The sequence below is a fragment of the Mugil cephalus genome, chromosome 16, assembly GCF_022458985.1.
Source record: "Mugil cephalus isolate CIBA_MC_2020 chromosome 16, CIBA_Mcephalus_1.1, whole genome shotgun sequence".
In the NCBI taxonomy this organism is placed as follows: domain Eukaryota; kingdom Metazoa; phylum Chordata; class Actinopteri; order Mugiliformes; family Mugilidae; genus Mugil; species Mugil cephalus.
This window is the reverse complement of record NC_061785.1, coordinates 19,595,697-19,612,069: the sequence shown is the minus strand read 5'-3', so window position 1 is coordinate 19,612,069 and position 16,373 is coordinate 19,595,697. Positions and strand designations below refer to the sequence as shown.

Here is a 16,373-nt window from a genome sequence, read left to right as displayed (position 1 = left end):
CCCCATCTTAACTCCTAGAAAGAAAATAAATAAATAAATTGACTAAGCGAAGATCAGCCAAAACACACACAAAGAGAAATGAAACCATTTGTTCTTTGCAGATTTTATTTGTTTCTCAAATACAGGAGAGTTAATGTACAGAAGGACAAAGAATTTCATCAAGAACTGTACAATATTTACACATCTTTTTTTTCCTGTTTTATGGAAAATTAGATTGTTTTCAAAATAAGTCATAGTATGCACAAACATCAAAATGATAAAAATGAAAATGACTATTTCCTCTTTAAATATTACTTATTTATACTCCAGCCTCCCACATGGGAAGTGGATAGTTAACTTCTTTTTCTTTGCACCTGCATGAGTGATGATTGAACTGAAGCACAACAATGTTAAGTTTCAAATAGATTTTGCCATTCTCCATTAAAAAAAAACAAAAACAAAAAAAAACTTTTTTTACTTTGTTATTTTACACCCACTGTATTTGATACAATATTTCTGTCTCGACGTCTGTACTTTGTGTATAGAGGGGAAGACGACTTGGATATGTGGGTTATGATTGTATACTGAACCTGTGGAAAATAAAAAGGTATTTAAAACGTCAGGGCAGCAAACCAGAGCTTGTGAGAGTTTAAGTTAAAAACCTCCTCATATAAATAATAAAAATGTGTTTATATATTATCACACAGCTGACTGGTGCTGCCCTTCACTTAGCACAGAATGAGAGAGAGAGAGAGAGAGAGAGAGAGAGAGAGAGAGCATTTATTAACACATTTCATGTTTTCTACCCGTGGACGATCACTCTGCTCACGGCATACTCTGCACGCAGTTTAAAAAGCATTCTCACCATCGTCCACTCTTGTCCAAAAGCCAACAGCTGATGTTAGTCTTTTCAAAAAAATAATTTATGTAAAAACTAAGCGGTAATAGTTTCTCTTTGAACTATTGTCTTTATGACACACAGTTAACAAGATGTCAGTGGCTCTTGGCTGACTTGGCGTTTCACGGCTCCTCCTTTCCATCCTTCCACCTCGCGTCTCTCCCTTTTCACCATTGGTCAATTCCCTCTTGACCCTACGCTGCCCCCCCCTCCCCTCCCCTCCCCTCCCCTCCCTTCCCCTCCCCTCCCGAGTCCAGTGGGGTCCCCTTCTCACAAAGTAGGACATGTCTTTAGTCACTGATCAACAACAAGAAAAAAAAAAAAAAAAGAAACAAGAAAAAAAAAAACAGGCCAGTGTCCGAGGTCATGTCAGCGAACCCTCATCAAGGGCCTTAATTCATCCTCAGATCTTAGAGATTTGAAGCGGGTTGAGGGGACTGTACAGTAGGATCCGTCTTGTTCCGTTTTAGTAATTTCTCGTAGTCTTTTAAATCCTCTCTCGCTTTGATTCACTGTCTGTCTCCTGGCTCAGGCCTTGGTGCTGAGCGTGAGCAGGTCGATGAAGGAGCTGAAGAGGGTGTCCAGCCAGCTCTGGTTGGCCATGCACTGCTGCACCACCTCCTCCTGGCCCGGGTCCTCAGCCGCCTGCTCTATGGTGTTAGTCTGGAAGACAGAGCACGGAAATGTGACCAATGCGGGGCACGGCGCAGAAAAGGAAGCGATGGGAGCGTTGCGCGGTTACGAGGAACGTGGCTGCTTACCTCTTTCTTGCACTGTAAGAAGGTGTGGTACTTATAGTGATGCAGGGAATGGTAGAGACTGTAGATCCGATACGACTCGGATGACAGTTTAAGGTCCTGTGAGAGAGAGATCGCATTATGACCCAGTCAGTTTTAGGAAGATTGATAAACCAAATAATATCCAATTTATCTTGCAGTTCTATGTTTATAGAAATAAATGAAAAACTGGAGCAGGTTCGCAAACTTGCTGCAGGTGTTTTCTGTCCCTTTACAGTCATGGTTCATTCTGTCAGTGGTTTCAGTGTCTCTATTTTCTCCTAATCCCGCTGCACGACTCCAACATTTTCTATAACTTGTACTAGTTTGGGGCTTTGAATCTGTCTCTACGAGTGCCAACGGATATAAATACACTAGAACAAATACAGAAAACGGACATGGTGGCTCCTTGTGCTTTCCTACCTGTGGTTTAGGCAGGGTCTTCTTGACTCTGTTGAGGGTCTTGCGGTTGTAAGCGTCGCCGCTTAGCCGCACCCTCACCACTCCTGAGTCCAGAGGGTCTACGATGATCTGGGGGTAAGCATGCAGGACCTCCTGTCAAGAAACAAGTAGAAAACAGGTTTATGTAGACTTGATTTTTTTTTAAAACTTTGATGCAGCTAATCTTCCAATCTAAAAGCTAGAAACAGAAATGCTGGTATTTTTTTCACTTAATTAATGATTCAAATGATGAATGAATTATTATTCAACATCCAGTTTATTGATTAACTCGTCTTATCACGGGGCCATTTAACACCAGTCTAGCTTCCTGCGCCACAGACACCAGCATGTGTTACAGGGTCAAACACACATAGAGCGAAGAGATATTAAAGAAACCCAGCAGTTTGAAATAATAATTGAAAAGAAAACCGCAGGAAGTTATTTCAGTCCGGAGGAGCGGAGAGCGAAGCAGCACAGCCGGAGCAGACTACCTGATGCTGAGAGCTCATGCTGACTCTCCTCAACAGCCTCCTCTTCTGTTCGCTCAGGATGCTGTCGATCTTCCTCATCGGGGGCAGGTAGAGCTCATCTGACGGCCAATCAAAGCAAAGGAGGTTTCATTAGTCATCATTCACGTAGCTGCCAATCACTCCTAATACCAAGGGCAAAGTCGAGGCAGCTCTTTCTGGCTGCAGATCTATCAGCATTCCCCTCCAACCAGGCACACCTTGTTTATCTGGATTTCAAACACCATTAAAAGATTCATTTAAATACGCATGTGGAATACTCATTAGCAAATCCTCTCCCTAGCGTGAGGGCAGTTTGTGCAGCTGGATGCTTTGACCTGGCAGCTGATACTTGTTAGAGATAGCGATGTTGATTCAAGCTGCTCTAATACCAGCAGCAATCCAGTTTCAGTGGAGACAGGCAGGTTGGGTTAGGACTGGAGGGACGTTCTAACACAATACACCTGAGCTTTTTAATCCGTTTCTGTTCTCTAGGTGTCGGTGGGTTTGTGAAGGAAAGTCTGGGCTGGTTATTGTGTTGAGGAGGCGTAGAGTGTGTAGAGTTCTCACCGTCGGTGTCCTCCAGAGCTTGGATCATGTCGGGGTCCAGCGCTGTGCTCACCAGCATCTCCACGTAGCTCCTGAACATCTCCCTCATTGCACGGTTGTTCACTCCACCTTTCACTGGCACTTAGTGGACAAGAATGCGACTTTAATAACTACACTACACACCTACTATCATCATACATTTAAATGCGGGAAAAAAGATAAACTCAGACTTCAAGCACTGATAACCATAACGGGAACTTACTTTCATTTTCACTAGCTCCCTCCTCCGATGAGTCCGAGTCAGACGATGAAGGTACTTCCTTCAACCACTTCTTCCTCTTCTTGGGCGGTGGCTCCGCCTTCACTTTGGCTGGCTTTGACTTGGGTGGTCGCTCAGCCTTTTCCTTCTCCTTCCTTTCCAGTGCCTTCTTGTCTTCCTTCGCTCTCCCCCTTTCCGCCGCTCCGCCGCGTTTCTCGGCTTTCTCCTGCTGCGCTTGCACTCGCTTCTCCTTCTCCCGCTCCTTCTCGTGGTCCCTCTCCTTCTCCTTGGCTTTGGGCACAGCAGCTGGGGCCTCTTTCTTCTCTCGTTGTTCCTTTGTTGTCGCGGCTGCTGTTCTAGTTTTCTCCCTCTGTTCACGCTGGACTGGTGGAGCCACTCTCTCCTCTTTCTCTGGGACTTTCGCTGGTGCCTGAGTAGAGGGAGGTGATGCCATTCTGGGGAGGGACTGCCGCCTGAGGGACACGGATGCATAAAGTTTAACAAAATGTGCATATTCTGTAGCTGATATCATCTATATATCCACATATACACCGATCAGGCATAACATTATGACCATATTTCTAATATTGTGTAGGTTTGTGCCTCCGAAATAGTCGCAGCTCATCAGAGAATGGAAATGGGTCTTCTGAGGGTGTCCTATGGTGTCTGGTAACACAATGTTGTTAGTTTGGGGGTCTTTGGGTCATATGGGTTGAGGGGAGGGGCCTCTGTTGATCATCCCTCATATATTTGATCAATTTGGGCTCTAGTGATTTTGGAGGCCGGGTCAACACCTTGTGCTGTTCTTCTTTTTTTTTTTTTTTTTTAGTTGTTCCAAAAGCATTTTTTTGTCTGTGTCAGGCTGCATCCTGCTGAGGATGGCTGCTGCCATCAAAGAGTGTCATTGCTATGGGATAGGGGGTCTGGTCTAGGTGGGTGCTAAATGTCTAAGTAACATCCACACAGAACACTGAATTGTCACAAGATGATCAATGTTATTTACTTCTCCTGTCAGTGGTTTTAACGTGTGGTTTTAAAGTCTCCAAAATAGTAACATTCTTACAATTAATATCTTATTTCTGTAACTTGGGTTGAGTCAACAAAAGCATCCCATATTATTTAGGGGTGTATTAGTGTAGCATTCATTTGGGATCTCTTCTAGTGAATCTTAATCTCACATGGACTGGATGTTGGAGAAGAAAAATATCAGTACCTGAGAGCAGGTGTGGCTCTGCGCCACGGTCTCCGGGAACACACTCTAACATAGTCCTTCTTGTTGACATTCTCCAGAAACTTGACATATATTCGCTGGTACCGCCTCTTAGCGTCTCCAAAGTAGCCAAGGTACTGAGCCAGAAACAGATGAAGATTTAATTATACAACAGCAAACTTTCGAGCATCATTACTTTGGTGACAATGTGACAATATGACCTGTGAGCTAAACACAGAATGCTACTTGTACTGCAGTATTTCTCGCCTGTGAAAGGCATGTGAACCAACATGAATGAGTGTTTGCAGGTGTGGTTGGATCGCTGCGAGTTTGTGGTGAACTCACGTTGCTTGTGGCACAGAACTGTCTCTGCCCATCTTTGATCTCAGGGCTGAACTTCTGCAGCAGGGCTTTCTGCACCCTCCAGATGGGTGGAGGCTCACGGCCTGTCTGCAAGGCCAGCTGTGTCCAAACACATATCACACAGTTATTTCAGTAAAGTGTCTTTGCTTCTTCACTGAAGGACTTAAAGGAAAGCATTTGCTAATTAAAAAGAATTGATTGAATGATTTGTTTTTGTTGTAACTACTTTTATCTTGCATTGACAGCATAAGGATTACACACACATATACACACAAACCACACACGTTCACACACAAATACCTTGAGTGTCCGAATGTCTTCCACCCGTACCACAAACTCATCCCTCTCTCTGAATATGCCCTCCCCTCCGCTCTCGCTCTCATCCTCCTCACTCTCTCCGACGATGGCGGCATCTTCTTGCTTCTGGGCGAGGTGCAGCGAGGTGATCTTAGGTGCTGGGGCCTCCTCGGGAGAAGTGGGGGACTCCGGAGACGGCATGGGAGACTCCTCCTTCTGAGCTGAAGAAGGGGGAGGAGGGGAGGCCGGAGGGGGAGGAGTGGCAGCCTGGGGGACAGCGGTAGGTGCTGGTGGTGGTGGGGAAGGGGATTTGGCAGCGACGGGGCTGGGAGGTTGGGAATCCTCCTCCTCCTCCTCCTCCTGTTGTTGTTCTTCTTCTTGTTCTTCTTCTTCTTCTGGTTGAGGCAGGGGTGAGGGGAGCGAGAGGGGAGGAAGGGGGGAATGAGAGGGAGAAGAGGATGAAGAAGGAGATGGAGGGACAGAGGGGGGTTCAGGAGTTGCCGGCTCTGGGGGAATCTCAGGGAGAGGAGCTGGAAGGACTGAGGGATGAGAAACACAAATTAAGGTTTATCCATCATTTTATTTATATGGCGTAAACTCTGAAGAGAAAACTAGACATGAGATTAAGAAAAACAGACTTTCAGCCTACCATCAATCTTAGGGACCCCCAGGGTTTCAAGCTGTGGTTCTCTCTCCTCCGTCATATCACTCTCTTCATCCCCTCCTGTGCTCCTTTCTTCCTCATTCTCCTCCTCCTTGCTCTCATCCATGTCTCCATCTTCTGGCTCAAGGATATCTGGTTCGTTGGACTGGGGCTGGTCGTGGGGGGTGTGCATGGAAGGCTGTGGACTCAGTGTCGGGGGCTGCAGTGGTGGGGTAAGAGGGGCCTGAGGAGGCTGAGTCTGAGGTTGGGGAGGTGGAGGAGGTAGTGGGGCCTGGATATTAGATGTTAGCTGTGGAGTGTCATAAAGAGCAGAGATGGCGGAGGAGATGCTCTTCTGGAGGTCCTGGTTCTTTCCGACAGAGTCCTCCTCATCTGAAGAGAAAGACGGCAAAGTCTCCAGATTCCTCTTTAGCTCATCTTCTAAGCGCTTGGGGCTGGGGCAGTTTCCCAGAGCCAGGCCCCCGTTCCCTTCACCATCCCCAAACGGAGGGGGAGGCGGGGGAGGAGGAGGTGCGGGAGACAGCGGACGAAGACCCCCCGATTTACAGGGAGAAATGTCACCATTGTCCGGTTCCATTCCTGGCGAGATGTCCAAGCCTGGAGGTCTCTTCCCCGTCTTCAGGAAGTCCAAGAATGAAGCAACAAAACCAGCCTTGGACTCAGAGTCCTTTTCATCCCCCTGAAAGAAATACAAAAACCGTCTATGACTCAGCTCAAATACCACCACTACAGTAGTGAACACCACAATTATCAAGCAACTGTATCCAGTAATTTTAACAATTCTGTGCTTAGCACATCAAGGATATAATCCAGTAGCTGTTACCCTTTCCTCCAGCCCCTCTTCGTCCACTCCTTCACTCATCATCTGGCCTTTATGTTTGTTCTTGTCCTGACTTCTGTTGCTTTCAGTGCTGCAGGGTGGTCCAGGACTTAAACCAAGTGAGGGAGCTGAGCCAACCGAGCCGTCTGACAAAGCAGGGTCCGTGCCAGACAAAGAGTCTGTCCTCAGCAGGGCATCAGAGGAGGACAGGGTACCAATTGGTAACTTGATCTGAAACATAAAGAAAACAGCAATGTAAAAAAGTAGATTAGAACGTCCAGAAAGCTTTAGTTTATTTTTAATTAAGAGCATTTTAAATAGGATGAGGGTCTGAGCCAAAAACTAAATATGACTGAAAATAAGAGTGAGAGATCACACAAAAAACTTTTATGTCTGAAAAGTGCTACATAAATAAAGTTTGATTTGAAAAGAAATCCCCAACTCGTTTTATGACAGAATGCCACTGACCTTGAGAGGTGGAATAGGCTCATGTTGCTGCTGTTGGGGCTGGTGATGCAGCTGCTGCTGTGTCTGCTGCTGATGGAGATGGTGGTGATGCATCTGATCTTGCTGCTCCTTCCCGCTCATTTCAATGTACATGTCCTCCCTCCTTCCTCCTCTTCCTCGGCTTCCACGGCCCCTGCCCCTACCTCGTCCCTCCACATTGAATCCCCCTCCTACAGGTGTTCCTCCCATCTCCCCCATCATGCCTCGTGGAGTGTAGGGCTCGGGCATAGGGCGAATGCGGGGTCTGCCTCTTGGTCTTGGTGGACCCTCTCTTTTGGGCCTAGTGGGCTTTCTGCCTCTCTTCTTGGGTCCATCTGGAGGCAGAAGAGCATGTGAACCCATAGATGAGTAGCTAGATGAATGGTAGAAATCTATGTCACCCATTAATGGGCTGAGAGATCCACTTCCTCCACCTCCCTTTCTACAGCTGGACACCAGATCAGGTAATAGGTCCGGCAGTCTCCGACTATTCAACCGGATGTCAGCTGGCTGGTCAGCTTTATCCTCGTCATCTTCAAACTCATATTCTTGGGCATAACTTTTCTTAGGCAGTGTGTTGGGGTCCCTGCGCTCCTTTAACAGGTGGAAAGAACTGGACTTGAGAAGCTTCTTAGGACGGGATGAGCAGAAAATTGGAGACTGGAGGCCTCCAGAACCAGCTCCTGCACTAGTTCCTCCAGGCCCAGCAGACAGTTTAGCTCCAGAGTTGTTGGGGCCAGCAGTGTTTGAGCCCATGCCCATGGCTGGACCTTGGGACTGTATCAATCCTAGCTGTTCAGTGTTGACAGTGGAAGGAAGCTCGTGCGTTTTAAGGGAGTCCAGATCTAAAGTCATGGTGTTGTTGTTGGGTTCTTCCAGGCCATGACAGTAAGGTTCATATCCTTGGTCTCCACCATGGTGACCCATCATGTCATAGCCAGGTCCACTACTTCCTCCTGCTCCACCTGCACTCTGTCCAGCTTTCATGGAATCCATTCCCTCTTGCCCAGTGTGGCTTTCATTCATCTCCTCTTGCCCTGGCCCTGCACCACCAGCACAACTCGATTTGTAATCCTCTGCACAAAACATGTCTTCCATGCCTGGAAAAAAGGAGCGGTCCTCATCCTGAAGAAGGGAGTCTGGGAAGCAGATAGATGTTAGGGGCACAAATCTGTTACTTTGTTGATTCTGATCTGCTTTCTCCACTGGGCTGACGGTGTCAAACTGGTGCTGTTCTGTGCGCTGTTGGTCCATCTGGCTCTGTTGAGGGGTAAGCTGGGCGGAAAGTGGCTGCTGGGGGTCCGGCTGAGCCTGGGAGTGGGCTGAGGCAGAGGGTGGGGGTATGTGATGAGGGTGAGGGGGCTGCTGCTGAGGGTGGGGTTGGTTGTGAGGGTGGTGAGAATGGGTTTGTTGGTGCTGCGAGGTTGGGTGCTGCTGTTGTTGCTGCTGCGCATGGTGCTGTGAAAGATGGTGCATGTGAGATGGGTTGGATAAGCCTATGTCGGGCTCAGTAAGGAAGGAGTGCAGTTCAGAAGCTGTGTGTTGCTGCGAGTGGTGGGTTTGTTGTGTCTGATGGTGCGATGGGTGCTGCCTCTGCTGCTCTTGCTGCTGCTGTCTGTGGCGCTCGCTGCTACCTCCACTCCTTCCTGCGCTGCCTGGTCCACCGCGTCTGTCTTCTGCGACACCAACATCTGCGTTGGAGGTCTGAGAAAGAGAACGCTCGAGCATGTCCAAGGAAGAGACTACTGAGCTTTGTTTAACCTGGTTCTGCTCGTGCTGATGAGGAGGGGGCCCATGGTTGTAGTGAGCTGCTGCCACCTCCAATGCTTGGGATTGCAGCTGAAGCTGGAGCTGGGTGGTCTGGGACTGAGACTGAGCCTGATGTTTACTAGAACCAAGTCTCCCACCGGCACTTTCCATTACAGCTTGTTGTTGACTGATAGAGTGCGTCTGCTGTTGGGGAAGAGAGTCCATTTTATGGTGCTGTTGATGCTGTGTATGTGAATCAATTTTGTGATGCTGCTGATGTGGATGGGAATCCATCTTCTGGTGCTGCTGATGCTGAGGGTGGGTGTCCATTTTTGGGTGTTGCTGATGTGGTTGGTGGGAGTCCATTTTGTGATGCTGTTGGTGCTGCCGATGAGAGTCCATCTTGTGGTGCGGTTGTTGATGTTGTTGGTGGGAGTCCATCTTGTGGTGCTGTGGATGGGGCTCCAGCTTGTTGCGGGTGGTGTGGGACAGCACTGACTGGAGGAGGTGTGGCGGCTGACGGGACTGGTCAGTGGGAGAGTCCATGAGGGACGCAGGAGCTTGGGCCTGGACTTCTGGGGTTTTGCGAGGGTAAGGGATTTCCGTTCGATCCTGTGGTTTCTTTTGGAGTTCCATTTGGGTGTGGGGTGGTATCTGTGAGTGTGAAGACACATGCTGACTATGTGTGGAGTGTTGGGGAGCAAGGGGGTGCTGGGTGTATGGGTCACCTCGGCCATAGTGGACAACTGAGCCGAGGTTATCATGGTGATGTAGGTGGGAGTGCACTTGCTCAGCACTCCCTCTACCGCCACTGCTCCTGCTGCTTCCAACAGACCTCTCATTCCTTTGCTGTTGTTGTTGTTGTTGATGATGATGTTGTTGTTGTTGTTGATGTTGTTGCTGTTGTTTCTTTAGTGACATTTCCAACTGGGTGTCCAGCCCTGAAATAGACCCTCCAGAACCTGCATTTCCTACTCCACCAGTGGAAGTGGCACTGTGAGTACGTATGACACTCTGGGGGTGGTATCTCTCCTCAGAGGTCTTACTCATGTCATAGCTCATCCCTTTGCCTGAGTCAGTGGTTGGTGGTACTGACTGAGGCTGTGGCTGTGTTTGCTGAGATGTTTGTTGGGACTGGGGATGATGATGAGCAGCCTGAGGAGCAGGACTAGCTTGGGCTTGCAGCAGATGCTGGATCAAGAACTCGTCATCATCATCTACTTCCTCTTGAGATCTCTGAGTTCCCACTCCTAGCATAGAAGGGTCAGTTTTTGTTTTAGACGAGGTGGAATGATATGACTGAGGTTGGGAGGCAGGGCCTCTGGTGTCAGGGAAGCCTTGTGGTGAAGCTAGAAAAGTCGGGGAGAGAACTGAGGAAATATATTTATTTGAGCCTGCACCTCCTGGCGATTGAGTGGGGCAGGTGGGCACCGGGGAGTGCAACCCTGGGCGAATGATGCCTGAGTTGCCTGATGGGGAGGGGCTGGAGTCAGGAATATGATAAGATCCTCCACCACTACCTCCTCCACCTCTCTCATTTGTCATACTATTTCCTGCTCCTCCTCCTGACCCAGAGTTTCCACTTCCTGTGCCGCCACTGCTTCCTCCCCCAGATGCTCCACTACCTGAAGAACCACTGGATCTTAAAAGAGCTGGTGAGTGACCTGGGGCTCCATACCCTAATGATGGGCTTCCAGCTCCACCAAGAGAGGATGGAAGTGATCCATAAGCAGAGTCAGATCCATATATATCAGTGGAGTATGACTGGCTTCGCCCTCCTAAACTTCCATAGCCTTTCCCGCCTGTACCTGAACTCAGGTCTTGGGCTTGTGGTGAACTAAAGCCTCCGTAGGACTGAGCCAGATGGGATGGAGGCGGTTGATTTGGCGAATATGACTGCGTCTGTTGTTGGGGTGGGGTCTGACCAGTAAGAGCAGAGGTGGGAGTCTTCACTGGGGGAACAGGAGAACCATAGCCAGAGAGGCAGGATTTGGGGAGAGACTGGGGAGCTGAAGTAGATGTGGCAGGAGGCTGCTGCTGAGGGGCTGGGGGAGGCGGAGCTGGCTGAGGAGGTGGCTGCTGCCTGGAAGGGGCTGCACTTGAGCTGGAGGTGGGAATTGAGTTGGAAGGATGTGCCCCTGAAGTGGCAGACGAAGAGGAGGAAGAGGAGGAGGTAGAGGAAGCAGATGGGGGAGTGTGAGGAGTTCTTGAGGAGGATGCCGAACTGCCAGAAGAATAGCCACTGCTGGAGCTGCTTTTGGTACCTTTCCCAGCTGAGGAAGATGATGACGAAGAAGAGGATGAGGAATAGGGAGGCTGAATGATTGGTCGATACTGCTCGGTACGAGAGCTGGGCTTGTGATCAGACGAGGGGCTCTGGTCACCCAATGGGCTGCAAGAAAGTCCAGCATGCCTGTGGTGTGTAGCAATCTGCTGGTAGCCCGCCCCTCCACAGCTGAGGTAGTGCTGCAGAGAGTGGGCGGCAGAAGACGAGAGCTGCGACTGAGCAGGAGTGGGCCGCTGGTAGTGCTTGATGACGCTGTCCTGGCGGGGCACGGCCCTCTCCTGGGCCGAGTTAGACTGGGACTGGGACTGAGGCTGGGGCTGGGCTGAGGAAAATACTGATGGATTGTAGAGTTGGGAGGACTGATCCTGTAGCTGTGATGACAGCAGGTTGAACTGGTGTGACTGCAGGTGTCTGGCAGAGGACGCCTGTGCTGATGTGGCACCCGTGGGATCCTGGCTGCCCCTGTAGGCAGCTGCAGCAGCACCCTGTGAGGACAGGAGTCTATCAAAACCCAGACTTGACTGGGAAGGGGCTTTGATGTGTATTAGGGGGTCATGTGGGGAGAGCAGGCCATTGGATGTGGGACTAAACGTTGGTGTGTCCTGGAGGGAGAGGGAGGCGGTAGGGAAGGAGCGGCTGGAGAAGGACGCTGGATGTTGATAAGCTGACAGAGCGGAGGAGGAAGGGAAGGAGCCAGAGCCAGGAAGGGCTCCAGAGATGAATAGTTCAGGAGGAGCAGGCGTGTGCATTGCTGTTAGGAAAAGAAAGAAATTACAAAATTACTCAGTAACTGTCAAGCTTCCATTTAAATGTAACATAAATAAAAGACGACAACAAGAACAAGTGTGTAAAATCGTTCGAAACATAAGTATCAATATGTACTGTGAAATGTTTACACTGTATATGAGTATGCTCACACAGTAACATTGTCAAACAAAAAATGCAGTCAAACATTGGGATTTTGTTTTTCTTTTCTTTAAATGTCATATTGACTGTGGAGCCTGTTTGAATGTCAACACATCAGCAAAGATCTAACACAGACCCACCTGTCTGCCAGGATGGTGTACGGAACTGGGATAGAAGGGAGGAGGCAGAGGGTGGAGGTTGGGGACCCCGGGACTCCAGGGCTGAGATCAGATTCATCACAGAGGCATCCGGAGCAGAGGGGGTGGCATGGTGCAGGCCGGTGTCAAACAGCCCCGACAGACCTTCAGAAGAAAAACACAGAACAATAAAAAAGTGTTTAATTTACTAATAATGCAAATATTAACAACTTTTTTGCACGGACACGAATAAAATCAGAAAAAACACACAAGTCTTTCATAATAGTTTTCTTGGCAAGCCTGCTCTAATGCATTGGCAGAATCTGAAGTGCAATTTCAGTAATTGTGCTTATAACTTTAATCATCAATGTTGCTAAAAAAAAAAAAACAATCCATAAGACATATGAGAATGAATGGCGGCTTCAACATCTACGGGTTGCACTCAATTGAGGTATAATGTGCACATTTTTCAATGACAATAATCTACCAGGGCCTACATGGACAGACACAATAATTCACTGCCTGGGCCCCTTATGGTGGTGACATGGAAGGTATGACATTTATCTTACCCAAACTCCGTCCAGCTGCTCCCCAAGCCCCGCCTTGGCCAGAGCTCCCTGGGTGATGATTGGTGGCATAGCCCTGCAGAGGGTGTGGGGTGGCGTAGGCTTGTCTGTGAAGGAGCTCAGACTCCGGGTGGGATGATCTAGAACTCCCATATACAAGACTGGGAAGAAAAGAGGGGGTGTGAAGTGTCATTAATTTCAGAGTACATTTACATAAACTTAATCTGTTTCCTAAATGTGTCCCTTGAGAAAACACCGTCTATGCTTGAGTCAGGTTAAAAACAAAAATCTGACAATACAAGAAAAATGTTATTTAAAAAAAAAAAAGAAATATAAAAAAAGTACAACAGATGTCAGCTCCAGGCTCTCCATTAATGTGGCCTGCATATTTTATCTCAAAGCTCCTCAGCAGCAGTCTACAGGTGTAACTCTCCAGGGTCATTCTTATTCTTTAACTATTACAGAGCTACAAACTTGATCATAATACCCAAGTGTATTTATGCAAATCTGTCAAACCAGCAATGTAAGCATCATGCAAAAATAAAAGGATGGTTTATTTCCAATTATAATAATGGAAGCACAAGATCCAGACATTGCATAATTTGACATTTTTCACACCGAATAAGCTTCTCGTGCGGCTCTAAAGAGCATTTAGTTGCAGGAAAGTGGTTTACAAAGGGCAGATGAAATGCGTGGCTGGCTGCTCTGATAACATGGTAGCACTGGTGCTGCTGCTCTTAGCACCGCTGCACAGCACAGCACACAGCAGCTATGGGAGAAATGCAGAGACTAGGCCCAACCTGCAAGGCCGGTCCTACGTATAAATGAAGCATGAGTAACCAAAACGCAGAACGCGGCCACGTGGAAAATAAAGTGTTCTCGTCTTCTACCAAAACACGGCCAGTTTATACGCCTTTAGGCAGCGACTGTGGATGTAGCTAACAGCTGGATGATGCAGGCAGGTCGACGCAAATGCACGCTTAGCTGCACGCTAGCGACTGGCGAGGCTTGTTTAGCCAAATACCACCTCCCGGGGGAGCACCGTGGCTTTCTGGTGCGATCGCGGAACTGAATCTGCGATGAAAAAAATCTCACATGTGTGCAGCGAAACAAGAAGCGACCATGTTAGCTGGCGTGCACGGGCCTCGGCCGACTCTCCTGCAACATAAGGCTAGCTCGCAGGCTAGCCGAGGCTAAAACCTCACACAGCCCATGCGATTTCCATCATCGCCTCACACGTTCACCTTCTTGGCCTCGTCATTTATTTCAGATATGTAGCGAAATGTAAAGTTTTGACGCGAGGCCAATTTGGCAGGATTTTATTATGCAAATGACCCCCCACCCCCCCAACCTAAAAAAAGAAAACCCACCACCAATTATCTGGATCACGCTTTCGCAAAATGCATCCAAAAACTCATTTCTGAATTCACCCCTCATTTGAATGTATATTCCCTGCTTTCTTTCTCTACGATGTGCCGATTTGAGGTTTGCTTAATTAAACGTGTCCCCTCGGTTAATATTCATCAGTTCGTCTTGTTGATGTCTGTCAGAGGGGGGGCTTGCTGTGTGAGGGCTTTGCTGCGTCTGCACTCTTCGCAGTTTCCTATCAATCCTTTGAATTTATCTATCAGGGTCTGAGCCCAGGCCTGCGCACACACGCACACACACACACACACAGGGAACAATAATTCCTATGGATACTCCAGACATCCCCCTCCACCTCCCTCCTCTCTCCTCCACCCCGCCAGGTCCACCTAAAAACCCATGTCTGTCAATCACATTCAATTCATTTCCCCAACCTTTCTCCACCCCGCCCACCCCCACGAACCACACTCGCTCGTTCCTGTTTATAATATTATTACTATGCAACTGTTTGGATGACAATGCGCTGCACATAAAGGCAAGGCATGGCGCTACAAATGAAGCCACTGGCGACTATTTGTTTACACGGGTCACATCGTGCCCTGCAAAGTACCAGTGATGCATGCACATTGTCTGAATCCAATGCATACCTTGCTTTTGCCGATCTCTCGTAACTCCATCCTGCTCCTGCGCCCAAATCGCCAAATCCTGTTCCCGGGTAATTTCTATCCATTTATGCCTTGTACAGTGTTGTGTGATGAGGATGAAAGCAACGAGGACGTCGCAGGGCAGATTACGGAGAAAAAAATCCAGTCTTTCCCGTTGTCGTTTTCAGGCTATTTTCCCCGGTTTCATAAGCAAGTCCTCAGGAGTGGAAAACAGCATATTGAAAGAGAAATGGAGGGGAGGAGGAGAAAGCTGGATGAAAAAAGAGGGGGGTCTACGGGGTTATAATCCAACCACCTCCAAAAAAAGCCAGTCTTTCTCCTTTTCCTTCGCCTTTCACCTTTATCATTTCCTCGAATGCGGGTTTAGGGTCAAATCAGTCATGATGAAGATGCCGCGGATTTGGCCGGTGATGGCTGAATTGCTGACAAACATTTGACTTGAATGCGTCCCTTTTCACCGTCCCTCCTCCCCTTTCTTTAGGCTAGTTTTTGGCTACGCTGCTAGCGCCAGAAAAAAGATTGCAATCGACAGGCCACGTTGGTAGCAATCATTCCCCCGCAGACGAGCTAAGAAATCCCCAATTTCAAAATCTCTTTTTTTCTCTCTCTTTGCATGCAAATCGTTCCCACCCCCCTCCGGAGCGGAGCGGAGCTGTGTGCTAGCAGCAGATGCTAGCTGTCAGTAACGACGCATCAAAATAAAACAGGGCTGCTTTAATTTCCCCAAATGCCTCCGTTTCTCTTTTAGCCATTCACGTAAAAGCGACGACGAGGCTGCTGTCAGCGGAGAAGGAAAAATAGCCAAGCAAAATGCGCAAACCAAACGAGGAAGTGTAAAGAAAGCAGGCCGCGTTTTAATATTTTTTACTCATTTTCCTCCGGAGACGCCATTTTTGAAGGCGGCTGGCCGCTGTCCGTCCTCCCTCTCCCTCTCCGTGTCTCACCGCCGAGACTCACTCAGTGTCTGCGGTGACCTCCATTCACCGGCCCTCAGCCTGCCAACCAGCTCTGCTCGCTTTTTACACACCTTTATCATGTCTGTTCATCAATATCTATTCATTTACACAAAATATTTTTTTGTAATTGGCCTGAACGCCGCGATTATTTCAGGCGCATTCGAGTGAGAACAAAAAAAAATCTGTAATAATCAGATTTATGGGCCTTCATAAAAAAAGAAAAAAAAATGCAAATTTAGACTCGGATTCTGTAACCTGGTTAAGATAACAGGCATTCCCCGTTTCCGAATACGTGTGGAATTGATTTCGGCTGCAGTTTTCCTCCAGTGACTATTTCCTCCTATACATCATTATTATTTTAGTACTTATTGTTATTATTTAGAGACTCGGCCTGCCATAACGTTACATGCACACATATTTTTACGCCAGCAGATGGCACACTGGATTTTATGGTTATTGTAAAGTAAGAGGAATCACTGGATGCTGAGACAAGA

The 16,373-nt window shown here is 48.2% G+C and overlaps 1 protein-coding gene across 1 annotated transcript; it reads right to left on the bottom strand.

Annotated features, from left to right (window-relative positions):
* Positions 1–1,120: 1,120 nt before the first annotated feature.
* prr12a (proline rich 12a) lies at positions 1,121–16,172 on the bottom strand. The gene is made up of 15 exons (XM_047608823.1): positions 14,906–16,172; positions 12,897–13,054; positions 12,331–12,492; positions 7,231–12,035; positions 6,766–6,993; positions 5,928–6,621; positions 5,282–5,817; positions 4,964–5,080; positions 4,622–4,755; positions 3,412–3,881; positions 3,171–3,290; positions 2,586–2,683; positions 2,077–2,208; positions 1,639–1,734; positions 1,121–1,540 (listed from the first exon to the last, which is right to left on the bottom strand). The coding sequence occupies exons 1-15, from the start codon at positions 14,986–14,988 to the stop codon at positions 1,406–1,408; spliced, it is 7,968 nt and encodes a 2,655-aa protein (XP_047464779.1). The 5' UTR covers positions 14,989–16,172; the 3' UTR covers positions 1,121–1,405.
* Between the last annotated feature and the right edge of the window lie 201 nt (positions 16,173–16,373).